The sequence below is a fragment of the Hydractinia symbiolongicarpus genome, chromosome 12 (assembly GCF_029227915.1).
Source record: "Hydractinia symbiolongicarpus strain clone_291-10 chromosome 12, HSymV2.1, whole genome shotgun sequence".
Classification (NCBI taxonomy): Eukaryota; Metazoa; Cnidaria; class Hydrozoa; order Anthoathecata; family Hydractiniidae; genus Hydractinia; species Hydractinia symbiolongicarpus.
The window spans coordinates 7,342,302-7,354,720 of NC_079886.1; the positions used below are offsets into that span (position 1 = coordinate 7,342,302).

Genomic DNA, 12,419 nt, shown 5'->3' on the forward strand with positions numbered 1-12,419 from the left:
ATTGTATATATGTAATCAACGAAGTAAAGTAAAATAAAAAAATGATGCGAAGATTACTTTGGTTTGCAAGGAATAAATGAACCATTCTTTGCTTTTCCACAGTTATAAAATTCATTAACATTTTGGGTGCGCCGTAAGCAGTTCTTTTCGTCATAATTAGCTTCTATAAAAATAAAACGATATGGCTTGATAACCAGATATTATTATGTCTTTCTTTGCACTTTCCATCGCTACTGTCAAAAATTCATTATCAAAACAACCTCAACGTGCAGCCGTTATGATCGTTTCAGGAGACATTTCGCGTATCTTTTTATTTAAAATAGTTTAAAAAAGAAAGATTTAAACCGAGTGTTTTTAAAAAGAATTTAAAAAGAATTTAAAGCAGTTACATCTAAAAGGAAAATCATATTAATACCTTTTCCCCAGAGGTTTTGACATTGTTGCTGCAAAGTTGGAGAGCATTTTCCTTTATAACAGTATCCCTGGCAAATAAAATAAGTTATTGATCAGAAATGTTACAACTGGTATCATGAAGTGTGAATCAGAACAAAGATATTTTCTCTCACTGTCTCTTTATTACACGAAGAAAAATCTGCAACTGTAACATCAAGTGGACACTGAAAAAAAGAAGGAATAAATATTTCAATAAGTGTGATTTTCTTTAAAAAAATTCGACGTAACGTTTAACGTAACACATAGTAAGTTCATCTCCTACCTCTTCATCTTTCCCACTGCAGCGCTCTGTAACATCACATACATCAGTAGCATTACGACATGTTGTACCAGCTTTTATGAAAATACACAAATCAGTGTTACAACATTTCCCATCAGCACATTGAGCATTTTTGATCAATTTACATGTTGTTGCATTGCAGCATTTGTTTTGGCACAGCTGGAACAGAAAATAGAATTACTATGAATAAATATTTTTATATATTGAAAATTAAATTTAACAGTTTACTGAAATTAAGTGCAGCATTTTGGTATAGCTACATAGAACATTGTACACATTATTATAAAAAAGCGTATATTATGGCGAAACTAAATCGAGTATTTACTTTAACTGGTCCACAGTCGCATTCCTCTCCTTCTTCAACGTACCCATTGCCACATTTTGTTTTTGTATCAAGAATCTAAATACCAAAAAAAATTTTTGTTGTCTTAAAATACAGTTACATAGTATAGCCACAAGCAAGCTATGTCCACTACTTTAGAACAGCTTAGGCCTATATAGGCAATAGGTGAATCGTTTTACAGATACTTTGTGAATTCATGTTTTCGTTTTTATCTACTAATGTTAAAGCTACTTTTTTATAAAAGCATGGCTTTATCTTCCAGCGTCGACCCGTACCAACTTCCAAAACCTCTAGAACACAGGCGTTGCGCACAGAAATAAAAAAATGTAATGTGCATATCATGTACTGAACTCCGAAAGCTGCGAACAAAATATCCTTAAGGCGAAAGTCCACCTAGATTGCAAATCACGACGTACTTAGCACTGCGAGGTTGGCCCTCCAAGCTGCACAATGTCCACTCGAAACAGAATTGTGCGCACAAATTCTCAATGGCAGCAATTTAAGAAAATCATAAAATTACGTCATTATACACTGCAATGCTGTTAAAAAAGTCAAAATAATTTTGAATTTTGAAACAATCAGTGCGTGTAAAAGAACGAGTGCGCCTGGAACGACGCGCTAAAAAATTGAATTGAACCTTCCTATTTAATTGAATTAAAGTCAGAGTTTGAAACTTATGTATGAGCAAACTAAGTAGCACATAAAATACCTGTTTTGGTGACGACAGCATGCACCTGCAGCTTCCACGTCTACAAACCTCATTAAATGATTGCTTTGTACACTCAGTAAGACCATCAACCAAGTAACGCAGACTATAAGATTATCTTAAATGTCGTAATTGTCGTAATGTCATAAATGGCTTAATTATCGTAATTATTGTAGTTGGCGTAAATGCCGTAATTATCGTAGTTATTATAGTTATCGTAAATGTCGTAATTTAGCAAACGAAGAGGTACTTTCTTAAATTAAATCAGCGTGAAGAATCTATATTTCTGTCTACCGTTAAATTGCATTCACCCAAGAAAAGACAAATATAATCGCGTGAGAAGTTCAAAAACCTTCTACATATCTTAATATCTCTTTAAGATTATACAAAAACATCTAGTATGCCAGCGAAGCCACATTTTGAAAAGTTTACATTTTAAAACAGAAACCAACATGGAGATAAGAAATCTGATTGTAAAATAATAAAGTGAGCCGAAAATGGGAGATTTCCTCTCAGCTTTACGTATTTTGCCTGCAATCTTTTGATTATCATTATTTTTAATGCATTTCTTTAAAATATCAGAAAATTGAATTTGCTATTACCTATTAAAATTTTCTATTATAACCTATCAACTATCAGAATGTAGAAGAATAGATAAAAACAAACCTTAAATGTGTAGACATCAAACAATGGTTTGCAGTACATCTGCATGATTTACCTAAATTCAAAAAAATCAAAACACGTATAAACAAATTGGCTTTGATTAACAGTTCACAGATGTAGCTTTGGAAATTGTTTTTGTATAACTTTTATGTATCGTGTGATGCTTAAAAAGAACAATATAGAATGTTGTGATTATACTAGTCGCTTGTCCGAGAAAAGTCCATGGGCTCGCCGATCCTTATATATTTGCCCGTCGTCCTTATAAGCCGAATCTCCACTGGACGATATTCGCGACGGTTTTTGTGACGAAAAGTAGAAACCAATTCAACTTTTCGTCATGACAAAAATCGCGACCAATTAAATTCGATTATTGATGATGATCGTCGTAAAAATCGTCCCGAGGAGATTCGCCTATAGAAGTCATTCGTAGTGGATAGTATAGCCATACCAAAATGTCTGATTCCAATATTGTGAGCCAGTTCATGGGCGACAGCACCAGCAACAAAGTAAGGGTTAGAGTGCCACACCTAAATTATGATCACAAAAATATGTATATGTTTGAGTTTGGTACGTACCACCATAGTCTCTTTTTTATGACTATGGTATCACATACCTCTCACAAAGTATTTAAATAGGATAGAAAAATAACAAAAATGCTGAGAAATTGTGTTTGTTTATCTTACGGTTGTCATGGCTTCCGACAATCCTTTACACAAAGTATTGCTTCGACTAAGGCCAACCAGACCTCCGAGATGTTTACCACTGAAACGAAAGACAAAGAAATATTATAGTTAGTACAATTGCACAAAATTATAAAAATAATATTAAAAAAAGGCGAACTGGACTGAACAGAACTGAAACTATAAAGAAGAATACATTTTATATTTTAATTTTAGAATATTTATAGTTTTTTATGACAACATTACTAGAGTTAGACAAAAATTATTTGAATAACTCTAAATTTCACAATATCGGTATTTTTAACCCTAATAAATCTCGAAAAAAATGGTTTATTTTGATAAGTATTAGACACAGGGGTTTGATGGTCACGTTCCAATTTTAGTCCACACATCATTTAAAAGACCACAGACCATCCCAAAAAAGTTTTTAATTTACCTTATCAGATGAGCATTATGATGGTGGATCCAACCTTTCTCTTTGATGAGAACGTCTCGATGGTACTGGTGAAAGTTACTCAACGTGACTATCGCATTATCAGTTATATTGACGCGATCGTTTATTGTCCATATTTCTAAGTTGGTCAGCACAATTTTTATATTGATTGCGCTGTAAATCTAGCAAAGCAAAACAATGTAAATGAATTGAAATAGTCAAGATGTTACTATACAAATATTTTTGCATCTAAGAAAAAAATATGTGGTTTTGTGTCATGTTTGGAGTTTTCACTAGTATTGTTAGAGAGAGATTTGCAAAAAAAGTTTTAAATGTTATATGGACTTCAATAGCTATTATTCATATACTTACGTGGTTCACATAGTTAAGTATGCTGAATATAAATCCAACCACGGCTGCTTCATCGCGTTTGAAGCTTTTGTACTAAATCATACAGAAAACACAAAAATGAAAAATTATATAATCATATACACGTTAATATAACATGTAAAAAAGTATATAATTTTGCGACACCAAAAATTTTGATTTTCAGAGTAGGATGTCTTTTTAGTAGACATTGAATCCGTACATAAATATAAATTGACATTGTTGGCTGTTAAGTCCCATTTTGCATCGACAGTAACAGTGTGATTTTTTAAATTCTACATTCAAACGGTAATATTAATAATGCGTTAACACAATAACGGCTGGTGTAATAATACTTCTTCAACTTTCAACATAGACATTTTCCGGTTCGTTGTTAGTTTGAAATTGAGATAAGCTATAAGTGCTTTTATTCTTGACAAAAAATTGTAGATTGTCAACCTGTATTGAGTAAATCAAACTCACAAAGCTATGGTCTGCCACAACCGCCATTGGAATATATTTTAATGATTGCTGTGAGTAAGACGACCTTCTTATCTAAATTACAGAGAAAGAAGAAGGTTTTTGTAACAGAATACAAGCATTGCAAGCAATTCTTTTTCTGCTACAATGATAACAATCCTTACTCTTTTAAAGCGATGTTTTGTGTTTTTCTCATTTCCGAAGAAGTAACGTGAAAGGGAGCCTAAATGAAAATTTAATTTATTTCAATGTTCCATTTGATTTCTCATGAGATATGTCACAGCTTAAATAAACAATCAGAGAATCTATTTTTACCTTTGTCAAGTATGACATTCTCAAGTTTATAAAATATATGTTCATCGCGCCCACCCTAAAGAAAAAGAAACGTAGACCTTTAGTGGGTTAATAAAGAAACTTTCAAAAAGAAAGTTGAAGATGGCTTTCTTGGGAATCCACAAAGAAATTAATGCATACCAGTGGTTCAATGAAATAGACTTCGTTGTTCGCATCAGTAATGCAACCTCTGAAAAATGATAGATACTGTCGCAGTGACTCAAGCCCAATGCTAACAAATCAATAGAATACCGTAACTCTTATTAAGTATTATTTATTACCTGAGTCCTTCACAGATACTCATTACGACACTTCCTCCTTCTTTAAGTCTTCCACGATAATGACATTGGTTCAAATCGGAAACCTAAATGTTTTACAAGCAGGTGATTTTAGTCTCAGAGATTGCTTGATAGGGATTTAAGGTAATTAGGAATTTAATACACAAGTTCACAGTTTTAGTTAATCATTATTTAAATAAATCTTTCTTTTGTTACAAAGCTCTTATTGAGAATTGGAAAAGGGAAGTAAACTGTTGTGAATTAGATGGCTCTGACCATGAAGAAAAGTGGAATATGTTTATTGTGAAATACTTTGAAAAGAAAAGTTACAATTCCTTTACATCTGTTTTACGACAACATATTAAATTTTCATGCCGTGAGACTAGTTATTTTTTCAAAGAATGAAAATATTCATAATGCCTATGGTCAAACCATTATTAAATTCACTCTGTTGACTTCATTTTTTCTATACAGAAAATGAGTGAACAACTTAAACTGTAAATAGGTGCATAAAATTTTCCCCAATTTTGAGAAGTAGCACAAATTGAAGTGATAGTAAGATATGAAGTGTTTACATTTTCTTGGTTTGATCCGTAGTCTGTTGTGATGGAGAAATAATCCGATGCTATATTACTAAAATAACAGAAAATATTTAAATGAGAAATTTGTTATGGCAACATAAACATGACCTTTTACAAGCAAAACAGAAAAACAAGAAAATAGAAAGAACAAAAACCCAATACTCGTGTAACATACATTTGTTTTCGTAATATAAGGTGAAAAGTCCTTTCTTTTGTGGACAGAAGAAATTCCCGAATAGTTGGATCGAATCTCTAAATTTAAAAGTAATGTTAATTTTTAGCATGGATTAGCTGTGTGTTTCATCATAAAGAAACAAAAACCCTGGATGGCTTCTAACATTTTTCTTAGTGAGAAATGTTTAAGCCCGTGTGACCATCCATCGTGTTATGTGAATAGGTTAGGGGAAGATTTGGAATAAAGATCACTCAAAATGCTTATAACTGCGCTGAGTGGTGAAAACGGGGGGAGGTGGGAAGATGTTTTGTGGTTGATGAACGGACTCCTGGTTATAATAATTGATTTAATGACGATGTTGATACTAATGTTGGTTTGTTTTGTGTCTACGTACACAAAAAGGATAGGCGAACTCTGAAAACATATAGTTGCTTGCAAGACTTAAAAGACGGGAGTCCTTGCTTGCCGGTAAACTCACCTCGTGTGTTGATTTAAGTGAATGGGTTCCAACTTCTTTTGGTATGACTTTCTCATAACTTTTTAGTCCATCAGGAAGTTCTATAATGTTATAACCTTTTATAAAAACACATGGAATTTTTAAAATACTATTTCTCAAGAAAGGCCACGTAATGCTTGTACACTATAATCCTCTTAAACTCGAATTTATTCACACTATTTTTGAAAGGTTCTATTCCACAAACCCTAACATAATACGCGTGTGTACAATATAGAGTTGATAGATACTGTGACCAGTCCCTTTTGTGTTACCAGGCCATAGGAACCATCTTCTACAGTGTTCAACTGTCGGTGTCAATATAATTAATGATTATATCCAACAGCTTAATTTTTTACGGTACCAATCAAGGATTTGCCTTTGTAGAAACTTTTCTAAAAATGTTTTTTTCTTTTTAGATATTTTTTTGAAGCTATTTTTCTAACGCCTTCTGAACATATATTCAACCTTAAACCATAGCTAAAAGCGTACAACAAAAATCCTGGAGATTTTACAAGTAAGGTTATATCGACGAGTAACAAGAAGAGATCAAATTTGTTATAGCAAATTATTTTTTTTAAAACCTGCACTTTTTAGTGGTGTTTATTATATCAGAAGCTTTCACCAAGCGCATTGTACATCGCGCTTTGAATCATAACCCCTTAACGAGCTGATATCGCGAATAACTAACGAAAACCTAGTACTCACGACTTCTTTAATTTAATAAAGAATGGAAAGCGACAGATAATCATTCAATAATTGAATAAAAAATAGCGTTACCTGGATTTGCTTCAATGTCTCTCAAAAGCAATACAAAGAAGAATACGATACAGATTCTCATTTTTACAAGTTCGATGACAAGATAAAACAAATGCAGTAGCTTCAATAAACACAAAAGCGAATGAAGAAAGGTATAGAACTGGAGCTTTATATTTTCTCCGAAGACAATGGAAACGGAGCTGCAGGTTGCCATTATGGAGCAAAAAAAGATAATTAGAGCTTATAACAGGAGGCTCAATATCAAATAATTTCTTTTTAATTGTTAACTTGAAAAAAATTAATTGGAGCGTTTAACGTTTCTAACAATTCTTATGTGAGAAAGGAAAAAGTTCGGTCATCTACGGATTCCTATATGTAATTATATAACGGAACCGGTAAGAAATATCAACGGCATATTTCCTAATATAGAAACACGACGTCACGTGAAAATGACGAGGGTTGTTAGAAACATGTTTTGACTGCTTGAAATTTACACCCCTTCCAGAATTTTTAATGCACGAGTAGATAGCTAAACAATATAACCATAAACCAATTATCCACTTTATTTACGGACTAATGATCAATTAATGCTTCTAATTTGCGACTCTGTGCAAAAATATTACACTGGATTTCAAATTGTGTGGCAATGGAACTTATTTAATGATAATTTATTTCTAATTAATTTGATGACGCTACTGCGCAGAGGATATTCATTTCCGCTACAAAACGATGTGAGATTTTAATGAGGAACTTCCGAAACGCAGCCACTTAAATCGTGAAAAATTGGTGGAGACAAGTGCTTTAAGAAACATGGTAATTCTTGTTGTTGTAGAAATCTTTTTTACACGTTACAGATATAAATATTAAGGATACACAGAACACCGAAGTTTTTAGTCCAAATTTTTTTTTACTGACAAGCTTATGATGCATAAAAAATTATTTCAAATAAAAATATAAATATTTGACATAAAAAAAGATGAAAATCTCGAAATCAATTTTGCTTGAAACACTTTTTAATGTGTGATGTATCACATTGTCATTCCATGGCACTTTACAATCCCAAGCCTATTGCAAATTTGTAATCCCATCATGTCGCACTTTTTAATCCCTTGACCTGTCGCATTCTGTAATCCTACCTTGTCACACTTGTTTAATCCTACCTAATCACACTATATAATCTCTTGTATTTACGAGCAACTTTTTATGTATTACATAAGGAAAAAAAGGAGACAGTTACTAAATGTTTTCGATTTAAAGTACACCTAAAAATAACTTCCAACATGTGACTCTTCTATTCCTTATTACTACTCGCTTTTTCCGCAAGAAAGAAACGCCAAATTAGATAGGAAATTAATCTTTTTTTCTGAAAATACATATTTTTTTATAATTTTATTTTCATTTTACCTGCCACTAGTTTCCTCATATCAAACATAATTTGATTCAAAAAAAAAAACTTGTGAGACTTGTTTTCAGAATATATTGTACGCCGTGTTACATCAGTACAATTCTTTGTAAAAGAATATACATTGTAATAGTGGAAATTACCTTTAGTCAACAGAAGAAATCAGTCATCCCTTTATATTTTAGTTTTTCATCGTTAAATTTAAGCATAATAATATTCTGTATTATTTTTTTTTTATTATTACTAAATATTTTATTTCAATGTAAACTACGTTAAAAATAAGATAACTTAAAAGAGGGCTCTGTTTTTTACCATACTGCTAGCTACATCTTCATTCTTTGGTGCTAACCAATGTTCTTCGTTTGGTTATCGTTTAGAGAAAATAGTATTGTTTGTTTCTTTTGTTTGGTTTGGATACACAGCAGCACTTTCGGCACGATCCTGAACATTTTATACCACAATGTAATGGGCAATGGCGGCATTGAGCACGGTTAGGTGAGATAGTAGTTATCTCTGTAGTAGTTGATGTTGTGGTTTTTGGTTCTTTAGAGACATTTGTAGTTGACTCTTTTGTTATCGTAGTATCAGGCTTTGGTGTAGTAGTAGCAGTGTCTGGCTTGCCGGTAGTATTCGAGTCTGGCTCTCCAGTACTAGTGGTGGTATCTGGTTCTTCAGTGGTGGTATCTGGTTCTGTATTGGTGGTATCTGGTTGCTCAGTGGTGGTGGTATCTGGTCCTGCAGTGGTAGTGGTTTCTGGCTTCTTAGTAGTGGTGGTTTCTGGTTCCTCAGTAGTAGTGGTATCTGGTTCCTCTGTAGTAGTGGTGTCGGGCTTCTTTGTTGATTTAACATCCTGTGTGGTATTATTATTATTTGTTGACGGCCTTGTTCTTTTAGGTGTTTTTATTTTTATATATATAGTCACTAGTTCTGGTGCCATAGTTGTTGTTCTTGGGGTAGTAGTTTTACGTACTGTAGTTCTTCTTTTAAGGGTTGTTCCTGGTGTTTCAGAGGTCTTTATTTCTTTAGTGGAAGTGGTTTGGACAGTGGTTGGAAGGACGATAGGTGTTGTTGTTGTTGTTGTTGTTGTTGTTGTTGTTGTGGTCGTAAAAATAACTAAATAAAATTTTAAAACAATTTCTGTTAGTGTCATTTATTTCTAAAAGATAATTAACCATAGACAATTCGACAATTCAGATCGGCATTACTTTCTTTCTGTTAATCACACTACAGATAAAACATGTCTCCCAAATCATAAAAAAACTATGCAGTGATATTTATATTTAGAATTATACTTCTTCATTTTCAACTTTTCAGTTTTTTAGTTTTTAAAATCAGTAGGAGTGAGCTAGTTATGGCTAAATTTTGTTTCAATAACTTGTTAAAAACGTTTAGCGTTTAAATCTCGCCAGCAGTAAATTCGAGTTCTGAAGCCTGACCTAAGGCTTAAATGTGTGACACATATCTCATCGGGTTACGTGTCGTCGGAGAAAAATGACCAAATATTCGTCACTTGATGGAACATTTTGGAAAAAAAATGAAAAACAGAATTGTTGACAAAAGAAATGCCATTAAGAGAAATGACTAAAGGGCATAATTCCCTGACGATATAAATTTTTAGTGAGGAAAGTTGTCCCAAATTTTCTCCTTCGATTATTTTTTTAATAAAGTGCCCTATTCACGCCAAAAATTAACGCAGATCTATAATTTTATTACATGGGTGCACGAGACTTAATTGTTGTAAGAAATGCACAAATATTTTTTCCTTTATCACAATTTCGTCCCCTGAGCTTCTTTTTCGCTTTCTGATATACATGCTTTGCTCGACTTGTTTCGCGCTAGCTAAATATCAGAAATCGAAAAAAAGGAGCCTTCACTACGAATTTGCTTTTATCATGCTTAGCTATGGGTTATTAAAAACCCCTATACTAAAAAACAACGTTTATTTTAAGCTGAAAACTCTGAAAACAGAATTTTTATAGTTTCAGTATAAAAGAAAATCAGTAAAACATACTAACAACAAAATTTAGACTGCACAAAAAAACAAAAAAGTTTTTAGTGCAAAAATGTACGGAAGCAATGTTTTAAAAATTTCTAGAGACACGCAAGTTTATTAACCCTTTGGCAACCATAGGCCGCTGTTGACCCGGCCAGGGGGGGGGGGGGTTACGCGGCGTAGTCCCCCTGCCGTGTTGCACGTCAAGAATAGACGAAATATTTGAACACTTTTTTTAAGAGGATGGAATTAGCTTTTTACTTTTAGAGATATTAGCAATTACATTCGGAAAAAAAATGAAAGTTTTAATACCTTACGGTGGCCCAGGGGTTAAAGTGCGCAAAATAATGTATCGAATTCTTTACCTTTTGTTATTTTCACAGGATCTGGTACGGACATGTAATAGAAGAAATTTGAACCCCCTGAAAGAACTTTATTTTTTCTCGGCCTTTTCACAAATGTTTGTTTTCCATAGAAATCGCCCGATCTAACATTATATTTGTTTTTGGCGAAGGTACATTTATTCATGTTGACCACCACTGTCACCGTCGCATATGGATTCCTCTTTACTTTAATTTCCATCTTTTCAACTGAATGATCTTCCTCCTTGAAGAAAACATCTGTAAAAAAACTTTCTTTACTTGAGATTGGAGAACGGATCACTTTGTATTCGTGAGAATGATTAACTCGAAAATTCAAGTTTGATATGTCGACAATGATGCACGATCCTGGAGGCATGGTTTTTGGTGCTTGAGGAAGATACTCTAGGTTGCCAGAAACAAGAATCTGTACGCTATACTGTATTGCTGATAAGTAGTTACAGAAGCTTAGTACTATTAAGAACGAAAAAACTAATAAAGAAGCCATGTTGTACAGTGTTTTCTCATCGATATCGTTTTAACAGGAAATTTTTCAACCAAACTTTTACATTGCATTTCATGCATCAATAAATAATGTACGATTTTTTCCGGGTTGATTTCAACAAACTTCATTTAACTTCAAACTACCCTCAAAGAGTGTTTCTACTGATATAACGTACAACTAATCGTAAGAAAAATTATATACAAGAAGGATATAAATACTTCACACGCTTGTTTTTCTATTGCTTAAATGTGCAGAAAACAAAAAATGAATGAAATTTTAATGAAGTTCATTCAATATGAATTTGCTACTGCAATCCTAGAGTTAATTTATTGGAAAAGAGGAATTTCATGGTTCGTCCAACAAACAGCTATAAACACTTGTCAAAGTTCACTTCTCAATGATCGCAAACGGACTTGGCACTTCGGATCTTATTATTTGCTTAGTTTCAAACTCTTAACCCATACTAATTTTTGCACACCCCGTTTTCCCGAATTTTAGCACCTTAGCGGGCCGTCGTGTGGATTGTTTCGAAATGCAGACATGGCAGAAACTGCCAGCAGTGCATTTTCGACGCTATTTACCTGGCCTACACATCTCCCAAAGCAAGACTTTTGCAGCCTGCCGACTGCAGAGTTTTGACAAGGCGATTTCATTTGGTCAGTTCGAAAAATAGCCAAAAATCGGCCTTTTCCAATAATATTATGTCCATGATTGTAGTTCAAACTAATATGATTTAAGAAAACTTAAGCTTTGAAGTCACAATATATTGCAGATCGTGGTTACACCTTTACAATCTCTCCTATAAATATATACAATTGTGTACAATTATTTGTGTCCATATATGAAACTACCCTTAACATGATAAATCTCTTTATTTCTGTTTTTCATCTTTTAGGGATTCTACTGCTTCAATATGATGTATGCAATATTGTACAATTATTTGAAGCAGCTGATGTACAATTCTGTGTTGTCATATACAACTCACACATTTGTTTCGATGATGCTTTAATGCGGAAAAAAAAAATTATTTGAATCACGAAATGGATTAAAAATAACATAACTTAAAAGAGTGTTCTTTGTTACATTCGTCCTTTGCCCCACTTTTACATGCCATAATAACTACATCGGCCTTCGGTC

At 33.1% G+C, this 12,419-nt stretch overlaps 1 protein-coding gene across 1 annotated transcript; it reads right to left on the minus strand.

Moving 5' to 3' along the window:
• Nucleotides 1-8,798: 8,798 nt before the first annotated feature.
• LOC130621207 (integumentary mucin C.1-like) lies at nt 8,799-9,947 on the minus strand. Its single transcript, XM_057436522.1, has 2 exons — nt 9,901-9,947; nt 8,799-9,531 (listed from the first exon to the last, which is right to left on the minus strand). Exons 1-2 carry the CDS (start codon nt 9,945-9,947, stop codon nt 8,799-8,801), a joined length of 780 nt encoding a protein of 259 aa, XP_057292505.1.
• Nucleotides 9,948-12,419: the final 2,472 nt, after the last annotated feature.

Bases quoted from the DNA above. Each gene is read 5' to 3' on its own strand.
- LOC130621207 (XM_057436522.1), bottom strand. From the start codon at position 9,947: ATGTTCCATCAAGTGACGAATATTTGGTCATTTTTCTCCGACGACAC. The intron at 9,532-9,900 runs GTAACCCGATGA...TTTAGTTATTTT, and splicing joins TCATTTTTCTCCGACGACAC to TACGACCACAACAACAACAA.